This window comes from Zootoca vivipara, chromosome 7 (assembly GCF_965207765.1).
Source record: "Zootoca vivipara chromosome 7, rZooViv2.hap1.1, whole genome shotgun sequence".
Lineage (NCBI taxonomy): Eukaryota > Metazoa > Chordata > Lepidosauria > Squamata > Lacertidae > Zootoca > Zootoca vivipara.
Window position 1 is genome coordinate 56,739,024 of NC_142590.1, and position 17,351 is coordinate 56,756,374.

Consider the following 17,351-nt stretch of genomic DNA (forward strand, 5'->3'; position numbering starts at 1 on the left):
CTCTTCCTTTCAATCATGTGTAAATCTCTCAAGCAGACCAATACTTGCCCCTTTTTTTGGGGGGGGGAAGTCTTCTGCATTAGGTTTTTGAGAGACCTCTGCTCCAGAGGGAAAATGCTGTTGTTGTTTTTACTAGATTTGGTTGTTGTGAGACCCTTTGGGGCACTTCATAGATACCTGGACTGGCAAAGGGCTTTGTTTGGTAGAGAGGGGACCCTGCTGCCTCTCCCCTAAACACCACAGATAAGATTATTCTTAAACTATCACCTAACAGAAGACACTGCTGCAGAGAAGAAGGAAATAAGAGAAGCAGGGTATCCCATCATTTTTGCTGAGACCAGCTGCCTTTGGCTATCCCAAACTGTCACCGAGCACCAGCCATTTTGTCAAGCTTCCTGAACAATTTTCATTTCAGCTCAGTGCTATAAGAACTGTAACTTCACTATTTATTTGGTTTTTTTGTAACACATGAAAATCTGTAATAAAAAAACTAATTAAAGAAGTGATCTGTAACTTTTAAGAACTGGTGCTTATCTTCCTCGTCCCTTATCATCCTTTTTCCTTACGTGCTGTAGGTTTCTTTCTTTCTTTCATTTTCCAATTGAATGTGGTGCTGGTGGTGGTGGTAAATGTAAAGTTTCCATGGAAGCTTATTTGTATTCTTTTAAAATCTATTCTTGATTATTGTATAATTGTAAATTGCCTTTAAATTTATATACAAGGCAAGTCATGGATTATTATTATTATTAGTAGTAGTAGCAGCAGCAGGAGTAGTAAACCTGAGGATATGGACTGCCCTGGCTGTAGTTTTGTATAAACAAGACTCTGAGAGCCTTTTCAGCTAAAGAGTGGGATAAAAAACTTTTAAATAGGTAGATAATAAATGCTCCACCAATTAATGTTTAAGAGGAAAGAACTGCATGGATCATATACTCACAGGATCACAGGTTTGTTCAAACCCAAATCTTATCACAAAACCCTGATTCCAAGCCAAATCTTCATATACACACACACACACACACACACACACACACACACACACACACACACTGTATTTCCATCAACAGATAGTATGAATTTCCTCAGAAAAACTTCATCAAATGTGCACACAAGTAACCCATGTTGAGTTGCCTGCTCCTTATTCTCCTGCTGCAATTGGCATTCTTGTGTTATCTTGGTTTTTCTAAATTAGTCCATACTAGCAACGCTGGCCCAACTGCAAACCTCTCAGATTCTGTGATGCAGCTATTAAAGGCACCAGAATGGACAGCCTTGCATGGAAAGGGACCCTTCTTCATAGAGCCTTCTCTACCCACGCTATAACAGCATATCTTTGGAACCCTAAATGAGAAATGAGTTTTTTACTTCATAAGCAGAGAACCGGATGCTCCTACCCATGCCTGCTGTTCTGTTGATTTTGCTTGAATGTTTTGAAGGGAGGAAGAAGGAATCATGTTCTGCATAGCTATTACTGCTCCAAAATCCCATAAAGCAATTCCATAAAGTGTGATAGCTTCATTAAAGATTCTTCCAGCAGTACTAGTGTCAGGGGAGGCTTTGGGGGCAGACGTCCAGGGTCCCACTCAGCAGGATGGGGGCAGGAAAACCCCAAACACAGCCAGTCTCGCCCACCACATATTGAAGCAAGCAGAGTAATAGACATTACCATCTAAAGAGATGGATGTGTCTGCATGCATGCAAACGAGACCATTAATTTCAGAGACTAAAATTACCTAACTACACCACCAAGAGATTCTTTGATCTTTTATTGCTGCTCTGTGCTGGTCTTTTAAAAAGCAACCACGTACAGACTTAACACATGTACAGTTTCAAACCCCATGGTGATCAGGGCAAAAGGATCAGAAAAATACCTCATTTGTAACAAGGATTTCCTGAGATGCTGCACGCCTTGTGATTAATAAGGTTTCTTGGTAGGAGAAATATTAATTTAACACAAACACTTAAGAGCTAACATAGCTGAAAATGGGTAATAGGCTCCTGCTGTTCTGCAGATTCCAAGGCCTTCCAGGAAGAAGACATTGATTCCCTGGGAAGGTTTTTATAATTTATATGAAATGCTGCCTGGCAACTGATAGATTTAATCGCTTTGTGATCTGATGGATGCCACTGGCGCCAAGAGATAGCTTCTGAGCCTGTCATTCATGACATCTGGGTGGTGAATGGCATACAGGCACATAAGTGATGGCACTGGCTAGTCATGAGTTAGTATATACACCAAAATGCAGCCTTACTTTATTAAAAATGCCATGTGTGAACAAGATGGCTTCCTTTCCCCACTGCCATCAACTATCTTTTCCTTATGCTTTCTAAGACTGTAACACTGCCGGCAGGGACCCATTCTTTATCTTTTTATACAGTGTGTGGTCAATATTGTTATGTTTGTGATGGGGGTCAGACTCCCCTAAATCTCCAGATTCAGTAAAGGGTTAGAATTTAAGCAACCCCCTAAATTCCTGGATCTAGCAAGGCTTGGAAATAACACAGGCCAGCTTCCTCATGAGGTAATCACTTGATAATGGCTGAGTCACTGACCTAACAAAAGGTAGGGCCACCAGGAGATTCAGTGCCTGTCAGTCCAATGGGCCCTGGTTTTAAATGAGAAGACAAAAGGCCAGTACTCTATTGGGTTTTTTTTTAGGGTTGCAGTTGGCAGTGACAGGCTGTAAAAGGAGAGAGATAGCATGGCTGATTTCTGTTTGGGATCAAAGGCTGCTGCGCCTATGGGAGAATCAAAAGACTGTGCTGGAAACCTCTCCATTGTAGGCTAAGGTTGCACATATGTGTAAAAAAAGCCATATATCATGCAGTGGCGTAGTAATAGGGGGCGGGGGACAGCAGGCTAGGCGGGGGTTAGCAGGCTGGACAGGGCTGACCACCTCCGACGGCCGCCACCGCCGTGGAGGAGAAGCCCCGATGAAAGTGAGCCTGCCTCACTCCGCGGCTTGCCTCCGCGGGGTGCCTTCGGGTTTGCCGCCCCGGGCAGCCAGGCGGCTAGCTACGCTGATATCATAAAGACACCACAATCTCCACTGTGCCTCATTTCCAAAAGGACACACAAACCCTGGGTAAGCACCTGAACCCCTCAGATCTTGCACTTCTTGGAGACTGCAGTAGCGTGCAACAATATTTTATAAAGAATAATGATGGTATTGGTGATGATGGTATATTGGTCTAGTTTTGGATAAAACAAACTTAACATTTTAATACAGTATTGGAAAAACCTAGGTTGAGAGGGAAGGTAAAGATACTTGAATTAAAAGGCCTAGAATCAGAGGCACAAGAAATTCTACAGTGATCCAATGAATGACCAGTCTGTTTATGCTGCCTAAAAGTTGCACAATTTCTACCCATTTTCTGCAGGAGAACCACATATGTTTCATCTAGGTAGTACTTGCATTGCATTTTACTATCGTTTGGCTTGATCACATTTTACTATTGTTCATGCAACGTCTCATTGCTAAGAAAACACAGTTCATGCATTCTCACAGTCATAGAAATGGGAAGGGCAGCACGTCGCCCTCTGCCTGTTTTCTCCGAAAGCTACTACAGCACCACCTCACTAATTTTGGGAGTGTGCCACCATTCACCTGCCCACCAGAAATGCCCTAAAATCCTCTAATAAACTGAAACACCCAATTAACTTCTTTGTATTTCTATCTGACTTAGCTGTTTAAATTATCTTCCACACTGTTTATTTTGTTTATTATACTGTTCGGTTGCAACCTGGAAGTACAGCCCATTGAATTTAATGGGCCCTACTTCTGAGTATGTGGATATAGGATTCCACTGGTGGTCCCCCCCCCCCCAACTATTGTGAACTGCCTTGCATGGAAAGACCAGGATATGTAAATTATAGTGATAAGGTCTTCTGCTTGCACAACAGGGCTTTCCCCCATGCCCCTGAAATTGGCTCAAGGGAGAGAGGGTCACCAGAATTCCCAGAACAGCTTGTGGGGAGAGGGGAGGGGTCTTGTTTCATCTGCAATATGAATGGACTTGGACCCTGCAGTCACCATCTGAGACCCTTCTTCACGTGCCCTCTCCACGAGAGGTCCAGAGGGTGGCAGCATGAGATTATTTTATTATTATGCTATGTATTAATATGATGTTTTTATTATTATGCTGTATGTTCTTAATGTTGTACACCACCCTGGGATATTTGGATAAAGGGTGGTATGTAAACTGGAAGAAGAAGAAGAAGAAGAAGAAGAAGAAGAAGAAGAAGAAGAAGAAGAAGAAGAAGCAGCAGCCGCCATGCAGACACTCCGAGTTCTCAATCCCCCAGAAGTCCCCCCTTTCTTTGAGAGGTGAGTACTGTACTCATATGTATATACAGATATATGCAGATACCTGCTTTATTACACACCTTTTTAATCTATCTACTGTATAGGACACATGAATGGACCTGCTATCCTCAGAGGCAGATTTAGGTGAACGCAACTGGTTCATTCTTACTGGGCACGGAGCCTCAGGCACAACTATGATGTAGTAGAATGGAAGGTGAGAGGTGGAGGGCACCAAATTTTGGCATCACACAAAACACCATTGAAATTTAGGAGTCCAAGGTTTGCCACTGCCTCAAACAACGTGTGCAGAATTATTAAAACTAGTCATTGTGTGAATGTGCAAATACCGTACGCCTTATTCTGGGGAGCAGCTTTCTCATTCATCATTGTTTAAAACAAAAACAAAAAACCTTCCGCTTCTACCAGGTTTCCAATTGGTTATGTAATTTTATTTGAATTATGACATTAACATGACTATGGATCGGTTGTTCCCTTTTGCCTAACCAATACTTTGTGGCAGCCTGACGTTTGAATGAACAAATCTGAATCTAATCTGAATCGGGCCCTAACAGATGCCAGGTTTCAGAGTAATAAATTGGCTCTGAGTGATTGTCCCTTATCTTTGAAGTCCAGTTCTGGGGATCGTTGGTTTCTTTATTGGATTCAGAGCGAGTTAATTTGCCACTGCTGGGATGTGCTTTGTTCTTTGCAAAACTCATTCTCACCTCTTGGCCTTTCTTTGACACTCATCCTCCCTGCTCTGTTATTCATGTCCCTTCTCTTCATGGGAATTGATTATAGATAAACACTCCTCAGGAAAGAGGAGGCTTTGGCCAACGCAATGATTAACTCACTTATGTTTTTATTTGCGGAATTAGAGATGTCTAATAAATACAAAGTGACTAAAATGGAGTGAGGTTTGTTAACTGAAATCACCCTTGGGAGAAGATTTCTTCTTTGCATAGAGGTTTTGCTTGCATGTTTTGTTTTGGACAGCACAATAGCAAAACCTATGCCACTGTTAGCCTGAATAATAATAATAATAATAATAATAATAATAATAATAATAATTTATTTTTTGTATGCCACGCATCCGACTGGGTTACCCCCACCACTTCCAACAATAGATATCTCTTCCTTACCTACAAATAAGAATCGCTGCCACTGTGTTTTAGAATGGAAGCAGACTTGGACCATGGCATGGGGGGTAGCAAATTAAAATTGCCTCCAGAAGCAACTATTTGACCTGGAAGGGAAGATGCTATTTTTACCTGATGTGGCTTTCCTGATACTGGTGTGATTTGGTGTTTGTGCATGATTGATTTTAAATTTAAAAATTGTGCACGGTATCACATTTCTCAAAGCAAACCAAACGGTTCCTCTGTTCCATTTCCAGTTGAGAATATGAAGTTATCAACTAAATTGCCAATGATCTAAGCATAAGTAACAAGGGTTAAACCTCCATGCCACGCTCTTGCTTTGGATCAGTGGCTCTCACGGATTATATATTTCCATTGTTAAATATATATGAAGGTGATCACGTATTTAAATGTACACATAGTGAAAGGCTGAATCTGTGCTCAGAGAATAAAAGTCAAGCCTTCCATCCTCAGCCGCATTCCTGACATCCCGGACTCTACGTTCTTCCGGGCTTCCACAGTTGTTGTCTCTTAAATGATGACATATGGGAAAGCCCTCAAAGCTTTCCTAACCTATCACAGTTTGGGAATTACTGCTATAAAGGCTTCTGCCAAGCCTGGAGCAAAAGCATGGGTTTTGGAAAGCAACAGTAACATGATAAACCAGCCTCTTGTGTTGAAAATTCCCTTAGTTTCAGAAGTATTCTCATGGCTTGGTAAAATGCAGCAGGTTCTAAAAGCAGATTTTTCCAACTGCACACATTCCCCATCAGACTTAAAAAATAAATAGAAGCTGAACGAACACAAAGTGTGCTTTGATCCTTGCTCATACCCTGTATCAGTGGTGGTGTTTTTCCATAGGAGTCAGTAATTCTTATCTACTATACAGTGAGAATCCGTGTATGAACCTGCCTTAGTTCAGTAACGAACGGATGCGAAACCAGGAGTTATTTAAGGGTGTTTACAAGGATGCAATGACCTGCTGAAAGAGGAAGGCAAAAAAGAGGAGGCTCTGAGGAGAAAGAGGAATATGGTTTGGGAAGTTTAAGTATGGGGAAATGACCGTGTACATGCTGTCATTTAACTGCTTAATATGCTTAACTGCTTAATATGCTTAATAAACGTCTCTAATACCTCCCCCCAAATATTTCCAACAGCTTCTTATTAGCTTTCCAACTACCCCACTTTTTGTGCCCAACTGCACACTAACAAAAGCCTTAGTTTCTGAGCACAATTCAAAGTGTTGGTGCTGACCTTTAAAGCCCTAAATGCCCTCGGTCCAGTATACCTGAAGGAGGGTCTCCACCCCCATCGTTCTGCTCGGACACTGAGGTCCAGTACCGAGGGCCTTCTGGCAGTTCCCTCATTGCGAGAAGCCAAGTTGCAGGGAACAAGGCAGAGGGCCTTCTCGGTAGTGGCACCCGCCCTGTGGATCAGATGTCAAAGAGAAAAACAGCAAGCAGATTTTTAGAAGACATCTGAAGGCAGCCCTGTTTAGGGAGGCTTTTAATGTTTAATCGATTATTTTATTTTATTTTTCTGTTGGAAGCTGCCCAGAGTGGCTGGGGAAACCCAGCCAGATGGGCGGGGTATAAATAATAAATTATTATTATTATTATTATTATTATTATCATCATCATTTATTATTATTAACAACATGAGCTTTGCTAGATTAGACCTTCGGCCCATCTCATCCAGAAACAGCGGCCAACTAGATGCTCATGGGAAGCCCACAAGCAGGACAGGAGGGAGATAGTTCTCCCCTGCTTTCCAATGCTGCCTCCGATTCTGGAGAGAGTAGCCATTATGACTGGTAGCCACCCTGTATGAATCTGTCTAATCCCATCTTTTTAGAGATTGCAAAAAGCCAAAGATCCACGTAACTGTTGATGTGTAGGATGCATACTATATTCTGTACAACAGTGATTTCCATGTAGAAATTTTGCCTTCAAAATCTTTGAAATGCCCCTTAGTATCACAGAATCATGGGATTATAGAGTTGGAAGGGACCCGATCATATTATTATTATTGACCTCATTGGCTTGTCAATAAATAAATAAAAGCTTCAAAATATTACTAGGCCATCTCTCAAGCAGACACTCTTTCACATTTGAATTTGGTCAACTTGATTTGTGCAGCCACACAGCCCAGTGCAGGGCCAGCCCAGTTTGACCTAGTCCATGTTTATGGTACTTAAACTTTAGGTCTTTTTGGACTGGACACAGAATCCTGAAGGAACCAACACTAAATTTCTGTAGGCACAATGCAGACTCTTATATAGTGATGAGGCCAGATGTTTGCATGATATGGCTTAGGGGGTCACATTTTGCCCACTCAGCTCTCATGATACATACTAGCCATACTCCAAAGGACATTTGGAGACCTGTGGGTGTAGGGTGGTATATAAATAATAATTATTATTATTATTATTTTCCTGCTTCTAGCTCCCCATGCAGAATAAGAGAGCATCTTCCACCCTGGTGGTGTGCTCTTTTGCATGCCTGTCGGCAGCAAACTGAAAAGTATCCTTCATGATGGCTGGGGTCATCCCAACCTCCCTATGAAGAACAAGAGAAATGTGTGCTGTTTTATTTCACCCTTCATTCTAACTTACGTCAGAAGCGAAATTGGCCTTTCAGAAATGCCAAAGGCTGGCCTGACATAGCCTTTAATATTTGCCTTCTGTTTGCTTTGTGGGAACAGAAGGGAAGCATCTACTCATTGTTGGCATTTTCTGCACCAAATATCTGTGTTTTCTTAATCAACGCACTTCAAGTTTGGAACATTTCCATAATTTGTATTGACTCAGCCGTCTCTGTCCATTCTGCTTCCTTTATGCTTGCAAACTGAGCACATTCACGTACCCTGGGTGAACAGAAGGCAAATCTCAAAGGGATCTTTTAAAAGCTTTGACATATTATAGACCAACATTATAAAGTATTGCACAACCCACAGCTGCTTATAGGATTGGGTGACTATATTATGGTACAGTAGCAAGCTATGGCACAGTTGCATTGGTATCCTATGCAATGGTGATTACATGAGTGTTTTTAACAGAAAAAGTATTTACCGTATGTTGCTAGTGGGTGCAGTAAAGGGTAAAGGGACTCCTGACTATTAGGTCCAGTTGTGACTGACTCTGGGGTTGCGCGCTCATCTCACATTATTGGCCGAGGGAGCCGGCGTACAGCTTCCAGGTCATGTGGCCAGCATGACAAAGCCGCTTCTGGCAAACCAGAGCAGCACATGGAAACGCCGTTTTACCTTCCCGCTGTAGCGGTTCCTATTTATCTACTTGCATTTTGACGTGCTTTCGAACTGCTAGGTTGGCAGGAGCTGGGACCAAGCAACGGGAGCTCACCCCGTCACAGGGATTCGAACCGCCGACCTTCTGATCAGCAAGCCCTAGGCTCAGTGGTTTAACCACAAGATATTGGCTCGTTTCAACCCAGTGATTTTTTACACAACTGTATACTGAATATTTTGTTCTTTCCTGACTTTTCTCATGCAAATCCCCATACATTCATTTCCGTTCTCAAGAGGATGATTTTCCTTACTTCAAAAACCTTTAAAGAATCTCTACATCTCTCAACTATTGTTTCTGGCCCAGAAGATCCCAGCCATAAGACCACTTCCTTTCTGATATGTGAATCCTGGTAAGCCTATCTGTTAGGGAAGGGCCATAGCTCAGTGGTAGAGGGTCAGCATTACATGCAGGAGGTCTCGGGTTTATTCCCTGGAATCTCTGCATACAGCTGGGAGAGATCCTTGCCTGAGACCCTCTGCCAGTCAGAGATGGATGGATCAATGCTCTGAGTCAGTGTATAAGGCAGTTTCTCAAGTTCCTTTGTTCCTGTCTGCACTGGGGCAAATGTGTATCTATTTTTAATTTGTTGTTGTAAGCCACCCAGAGAACACTGTTGTGGCGAGTCTTACATTGTATTGTAAATAAATAAAGTCACTGTAAGTACCTTTAAAAAAAATTATTTAGCCCAAAGCTATAAGTCTTCTGAGACGTCACAGCTTCTTCACACACTTTCATTTCCATTAATAAGAAAGGGAAAGTAAAGGTAAAGGTAAAGGGACCCCTGACCATTAGGTCCAGTCGTGACCGACTCTGGGGTTGCGCGCTCATCTCGCATTATTGGCCGAGGGAGCCGGTGTATAGCTTCCAGGTCATGTGGCCAGCATGACAAAGCCGCTTCTGGCAAACCAGAGCAGCACATGGAAACACCGTTTACCTTCCCGCTGTAGCAGTTCCTATTTATCTACTTGCATTTTGACGTGCTTTCGAACTGCTAGGTTGGCAGGAGCTGGGACCAAGCAACGGGAGCTCACCCCGTCACAGGGATTCGAACCGCTGACCTTCTGATCAGCAAGCCCTAGGCTCAGTGGTTTAACCACAGCGCAGTAAGTCTTTGCTATGATACCAGAGAGTTGAGCCATCAAACACCTGCTTGGAATTGATGTTGTTTGATGGCCAGGAAGAGATCAGCTGCAATAACTACATACAGTACTTGAATTTGTACTCTTTCTGGGGGACCCTACTGAAAAATCTGTTCGTAAATTCTTGGGTCTCCCAAGCTTTTTAACCATGTAAGAGTACCATACAAATACAACAAGGCTGTTAGTGGAGATTCAACGGAGCTTTCAGCAGCCACAGAACGGATATATTGCACAGCATGATATGCACCTTTTAAAGTGGCAACGTGTATACTTTCTAATGCCTTTGCATTTAGTAGAGTGGAGGTGCATAAGGGTTGTTGTTGTTTTAAGTGAACTGAAACCGACACCAGCAGTCCTTTAAAATTTTCCTGAAAATAAAGGAATTATTTACTGAAACTATATAAATGCCAGGTGCTGCTTACTGTTGGGCGCCTTCAATACAGGAGACTGACTGCTTCTGCCCAGCGTGAATCCACACACCTTGGTCACCATGCGAGGCCCTCATTTAACTGGGGACCCGCCAAGTGTTTAAAACGCTTTCCCGGCCGCACAGAGCTCTTCTTCAGGCCTGGTGTCCACAGGAAAGGAACAGCTGCTCTGCCAGGCTCACTTTCCCCCCAGCAAAGCCTGCAAACCAGGAACGACTCTGGGGGAGAGAGAGAGGAGTCGCCTAAGCCTTCCAGCCATAGCTGCCAAGTTATCCCCTTTTTTAAGGGATTTTCCCTTATGCTGAATAGGCTTCCTCGCGAGAAAAGGGAAAACTTGGCAGCTATGCTTCCAGCAGTTCATCCAAAAGTGTGGCAACTTTCCCTCAGCCGCGCCGCCTCTCCTTCTCTGTCTCACACACAAACCCCAGGCCCCGCCTCCCTGGACAGTCCCCGCCTCCGGCTCCTCCCACCCCTCGTGGCGCAGCCAGTCAACGCGAGGCTGTGACATCAGCGCAGGGAAGCCGACCGGGGAAAGGAGCGAGGTGGATACATTGTAGCGATTCCTTTTCCTGTCTCGGCGCTCGAGAGCCGTTCCGCGAGCAGCCGGGCGCTGGGGCCAAGCTGGGGCGGGAGGGGAGCCGCGAGAGAAGGGGGGGCGGCCGCTTCTTCCGCCCGGGAGCTCCGGCGGGCGCGGGTCGCAACAAAGGAGGGATCGCGCCTTTCGCCGGCGCCGAGGAGGATCGGGAAGTCCTCTGAATTTCCGACCCGGCTGCCGCGCGCAAAACTTCATACTGTTGGGGGAGAGGGAGGAGGACGAGAAGGAGGGGCGAGGCGAGGCGGCCCGGGAGGGAAGCGCTGCTGGTGGCCTCGGCTCCCCCGACGGCACGATGCTGTCCAACTCCCAGAACCAGAACCCCCAAATACTTTTCCCCAACCCGCCGCCGCCGCCCCCGCCGCCGATCCAGCCGCCCCAACAGCAGCAGCAGCAACTGGCCCAGCAACAATTCCCCCAGTTCCACATCAAGTCCGCCCTCCCGATCAAGAAAAACGCCATCACGGATGATTACAAGGTCACCACGCAAGTCCTAGGGCTGGGGATTAATGGGAAAGTTTTGGAAATCTTCAACAAGAAAACTGGAGACAAATTCGCTCTGAAGGTAAGGCGGGTGCGGGCGGTGGGAGCGGAGCGAATCGAGTCGAGGTCCCGGGAGGCCAATTCTGATCTTTTTCTTGATTTAAAAGTTTTCCCTGCCTCTGTTAGAAGTTTTCAATTCCTGTGGGGCTGTCATCCCCATGAAAGCAACCGCCGAAATGAATAGTGGATTTGCTTCCGAGTAAATACCATTAGGATCGGGATCTTGCAGCCCCTGCCTGTGGCAGAAGATCGATCCGTAGCGGCTTAGAACAATAAAACTTGCTCCATTTTGATGCGTGACGTGTGTCTATCGGGGGCGGCTGATCGGGGGTGGGGGTGGCGGGTATTGTGTCTAGTTTAAACCCGCAGGCTGGCGAAGTTGCAATGGAGGCGCCGCGCTTTACGGCCTAGGCAGGAGTTCCGCACTTACTCACCAGTGGAAAGTTCTGCCCCCTTTTTTTATTAAGGGATGGGGGCAGCTGATGATGTCATCACGTGGCGGGGTTTGTTTGGTTTACTCTTACTTCTACTCCTCCTTACCAACGCCGCATTTTTCAATCGGATCCCGGTTTGAATGAACTGCGAGGAGTTCCCCGAGGGGAGAATGCCGGGGTGGGGGATCCCCAGCGGCTCAAGAGCGCGGGGTGGCTGTAATCCTAGCCCCACTTACCCGGGTGCGTGTAAACCCCACTGAACTCATGGGGGGGGCGCTTGCTTCTGAGTAGGCACGGGAAAGCTCACGCTGTCCAGCCTTGGAGCCAACTCCTAGGGTCCGAGGGGTCTTCGGCCCCTACCAATAAAATATTTGAAGGGGCTGCCCCCCCCAATTGATGGGTATTGCCATTCAAATACTGTGCGTGCACCGTGTCATGTGGTCGATTATTCGGGGCGGGGCTTTCCTGGGACCCCGGTTATTTTATTCAAGTTGGCACTCCTGTGCCCAGTGTTGTCAGTATAGGCTTGGCACTTGACCCTTCTCTCTCTCTGCCCCACCCTCTGCAGGGGGTTGTAATGTGTTTTGTGACCGGTCGTGTCCTAGGACTGGGAGAAGGGCTTAGCTCGTGTCTCCGCCTAGCGGGGGGTGGGTGGAGTGGGGTGGCACAAACGAGAATCGAAAGCGTGGCGTGGACAGCTGCTGCATCTCACGTGGGGCCGCCGCAGCCCACGGGGTAGAAGTGTAAACGAGGCGGGGGGGGGACTCCGTAACGACTCTGAGGTGGACACGCCACCCGCACTCACGGTCCTGTGGGGGGGTTCCCTTCTTTCCCACCTCCTTCCCCCGCTTTTATTTAAAGTCCCGCTTCTGTAAAAGCCTCCCCAAGTGGTTCAGGAGGAGGCAGTTCCTGGTCTTTAGGGAAACGGTTAGTTTCGCCATCGCCGGTCCCTCCCCCCTTTCCCCGCAGGTCTGAGTAAGAGGAGGAGGAGGAGGGACGAGGCGAAATGGACCCTCCGCCGATCTCTGCTCGGCAGTGAAAGGAAGGCGATCACGTCGGGGAGGAGGGGCTTCCGTGGGGAGTCTTCTCCTCAGGCTGGTCATCTAGTCACGACAAGGCTTTTAAAAAAGAAAAAAAATATGCGCCGCCCGCCATGAGCAGCGGACCTCTTGGTGAGGAAAATGGAGATTCGCCAGTGGTCATCTTTACATGTATGTTGACAGCTCACGTGTTCCCTCAGCTTTGACAATGTAAAGAGAGCACAGGGCGGTTGGATTTCCTTGGCTGCCCCCTGAGTGTTTTTTTGGGGGGGCTTTTCTGGTAAATGCTCTGGAAGTCATTTTCAGGCACTAAGGCCACAGTCCTAACCCCCACTTTAGTTCAGTGGGGTTTACTTAAACGCGGTTGGGCTTCTGCACCCCAGATACACACCACTTTGAGCCTCTCCTGAGTTATTTCTAAGGACATGTCAATTTGTGTAGGGGTAAAACACAGAAGATCAAGAAAACCCAGTGTACATGTGTGAGACCATATGCACTACAATTGAAGTGCCCTTTGTATTTCCTATAAAGTCAGGGCCGGCTCTAGGGGTAGGCTGGGTAGCGCCAGGGCGCTGGGCCGGCAGGGGGGCGCCATGCTGCGCCTACCCGGCAGGGCGGGAGCGCCGGAGCGATCTCCGCGCCAAGGCGCCCGACATGCTTGTGACGGCCCTGTATAAAGTGAATGTAAAAAATCTAGCTTTGTTAGAATGTGTGCCCTGTGTAAAAAAGGGGTGAAGCCCCCTTGTTCTTTCTGTCCTGCATTCTCAACATTCAGATTTCCACTTATATAGCAGGTGAGAGGCTAACAGATATTTACAGTGTTATGTGTAAAAATCCTTTTGTATTATATTAGTTACAGAGAACAGCGTCATTTGTGAAAGCATGCTACGGTTGTGGGCATTCCTAATACAGTTTATGTCCGAACTTTTTATTGGGAATATCTCATTTTGAGTTTAAACGTGAGTTCCTTTTACAGGTGGGAACTGAGGCTGTGTGTGTGTGAGTGACTTAACTACCTAGATGGGAGAAGCATGACTACCTAGATCCTGGACCTGGGACTCCCTGTTCCACATCCACCCATTCATCTATGACATCAGGCTGGCAGTGGCTGTTCTGGGAGGTCCACATGGTATAGAGTGTCAGACTTAGACTTGGGAGACCTACATTTAAATCTCTACTAAGCCATGAAGTTGACTGGTTGGCCTTGAGGCTGTCTGTCTCAGCCTAACCTTAATACCAATTAATAATAAAGAATACTGGATGGTAACAGCCAAAATAGCTTTGCAACTAAGACTACAGAAGTTATTAGCCCACAATTATTAGGACCCAGGTGGCGCTGTGGTTAAACCACTGAGCCTAGGGCTTGCTGACCAGAAGGTCAGTGGTTCGAATCCCTGTGATGGGGTGAGCTCCCGTTGCTTGGTCCCAGCTCCTGCCAACCTAGCAGTTCGAAAGCACGTCAAAATGCAAGTAGATAAATAGGAACCGCTACAGCGGGAAGGTAAACGGCGTTTCCATGTGCTGCTCTGGTTTGCCAGAAGCGGCTTTGTCATGCTGGCCACATGACCTGGAAGCTGTATGCCAGCTCCCTCGGCCAATAATGCGAGATGAGCGCGCAACCGCAGAGTCGGTCACGACTGGACCTAATGGTCAGGGGTCCCTTTACCTTTATCCAGGAGAGTGTTTTTAACCAGCTTGAGCTAAGAGACAAAAATTTCAGATAGTGGCTGAATTCTGATTTATTGTGAGTGTGTGGTCATTGTGTCTCTGGTTTTTGTGAACTGAAGCCTGGGAGAATAAGGTGAGAATCATAGAATCATAGAGTTGGAAGAGACCAAAAGGGCCATCCAGTCCAACCCCCTGCCAAGCAGGAAACATCATCAAAGCATTCTTGACATATGCCTGTCAAGCCTCTGCTTAAAGACCTCCAAAGAAGGGGACTCCACCACACTCCTTGGTAGCAAATTCCACTGTCGAACAGCTCTTATTGTCAGGAAAGTCTTCCTAATGTTTAGGTGGAATCTTCTTTCTTGTAGTTTGAATCCATTGCTCTGTGTCTGCTTCTCTGGAGCAGCAGAAAACAACCTTTCTCCCTCCTCTATATGACATCCTTTTATATATTTGAAATGACTATCATATCACCCCTTAACCTTCTCTTCTCCAGGCTAAACATACCCAGAAAGAGCAATAGAATCCTGAAGTGGTAGAATCTACTACCCCGAAGTGGTCAAATGACCTTGGGCAGCAACATCTGTTCTGAATCTTCCCTTAAGTGAAAAAAGAAAGATGCAGAAGTGAGCTGGAATATATATTGTTTTTCTCATAGTCTCCCCCCCCCCCGAAACTTACAAAGGTTGTATTTTGCCTGCAATGAGTTTCAGCAGGTGGATCCATCAAAACCTCCATTTCCCCCCTGCACATAAAATCGTACAACCTCAGGGTTCTTCTGCTTCATTCTGTTGCATATAAAGACCAGCCCTCACTGGAATGCCAAGGGAGACTGCTGTTTTTCCATGCATGGAATGGAAATAATACAAACCTACCTTGCAGGTGTGTTGTAAGGGCACAAGAAAGGAATGTAAAGCAGTGTATTAAGTGTGGTGACTAGTATTCATCTTCTTGACCTCCCTCCTGACATTAGTTTGAATAATTTACATTCTGTGTGACTGGCTGACCTCCTCCAATGGAAACTTTTTAGAAGTAAAACTCTTCAATGGGTCTGAATGATCTCATAATACTTTGCATACAGTCAATGTTTGTTTTGTTCTTTGTTTCAAAATGTACCTTCTCATCACTAGTATTTGTGTAATATTCATGCGTCAGCTGTCACTGCCTTCTCACTTCAGAAATATTTGGGTGCATGGCTATGCCATTTACAGCACAACTGCTGAAGGTGCTGGCTTGTGTGGCTGTTGCACATAACCAGGGTGAGCCTTTATAAATCTCCTTTATGATGAACACAAATCTAATCTGAACCAACCATGAACAAAAGGCTTAACAAGACTCAAACCCACAGCCTTGTGAGATAAAGTTTAAAGAATGGAGTGGGTGATTCCATAGAAAATGGGACCAACATTCATTGATATTCCTTCAGGTGGTTCATCATATAATAACAGTTATCTGAAAGTTAACCTGTAGAATGCTAATTACCTTGACCATTCTCATTTCTAGAGACCCCTTGGGCTTAATTCAATAAGGCTGATTCAATAATTATGTTAGACAGCATTGTGGTGTATTGTTCATTGTGACATAAATTTGCTCCCACACATTAGCTGTTCAGAAATGCTATACATTATCTTGTTAGTTGTAAAGATGGAAAAACAAGAAGTCTCCTTCTGTTGCAATTAAATCTTATTTCCCCTTTTTTTTGAAACATCCGTTTTACAAGCAACTTGGGGGGGAGGGAACCTGGGCAATTCTCATGCAAAGCAAATGTCTCTGTGTAGCCATAAATGCTGAGCTTAAAAAGAGCCTGTGGAAAATGCTCTTTTACCTAATCAGCTGAATGGCAGATTCCTGCATTTTGCCAGAGAACATGCACATTTATCACTATTATTATGTCTGAGACACGCTAATTCTCCCCCCCCCGCCATCTAAGCTGTAAATGAATAGGCTCAGCTTCTATTTTGACAGAACACTCTTAATCAATTCAGCAGTTGCCACAACCACTCTAAATTGTAAGTTTCTAACACTCCCCTGTGCGAAGCAGGAGGAACGAGGGTTGGGGCGGAAGAGAAGGCGTACACGCCAGTATCTCCATGACCACTCTGCGTTGAAAACATGGGTTGAGATAAGGCATGCAGGTCTCTAAGCGCCATTTATCTTGCTGACAGCAAAGCACAATGCCACAGTCATGCGCTGTATCTCACTTTGACTTTTTTAATAAACTGGAACCAATTAAAGTGAAGTTTATAGGCTGGGAGTAATACGACAGTGGTGAATAATACGTCACACAATATTAAACTTTGTTCTTCGAACCTAGGTCTTTTGTTATTTATCAGTATGAGACCTGTACAGATGGAATGTATGTGGGCAAATGTGATATTGCCAGCGTCGACCAGTGTGTTAGACAACCAGACCAGAGATTTGGGGTATGTGTGTGTGTCTGCCTGTGTGAATCTATCTCTAGTATTGGCCTTCTGCAGATCAGTTCACCTCATGTCTGTTTCCTTCTTTTCTTTCCATTGGACAAAAATAAATAATGGCATCTATCTTTGAGGGTTCCAAGAGATTCACTTGTGTTATTTTGGTAATCCAGTTTACATAGGAAGCTGCCATATACTCAGACCAGTGGTACATCAATATTGACTACATCAACTAGCAGTGACTTTTCAGGCTTTCAGGCAGGGGTCTCTCCCAGTCCAACCTGGAGATGCCAGGGATTGAACCTGGGACCTTATTCAGGCTTATGTTGTGCCACTG

General features: G+C 45.4%; 1 protein-coding gene across 1 annotated transcript in view; it reads left to right on the forward strand.

Moving 5' to 3' along the window:
• Nucleotides 1-10,828: 10,828 nt before the first annotated feature.
• MAPKAPK2 (MAPK activated protein kinase 2) overlaps nt 10,829-17,351 on the forward strand; it is a 93,216-nt gene continuing 86,693 nt past the window's right edge. Inside the window, exon 1 of the mRNA XM_035121459.3 lies at nt 10,829-11,477. Coding sequence (XP_034977350.1) covers nt 11,208-11,477 — 270 coding nt within the window. The 5' untranslated portion in view covers nt 10,829-11,207. The remainder of the gene's footprint in view (nt 11,478-17,351) is intronic.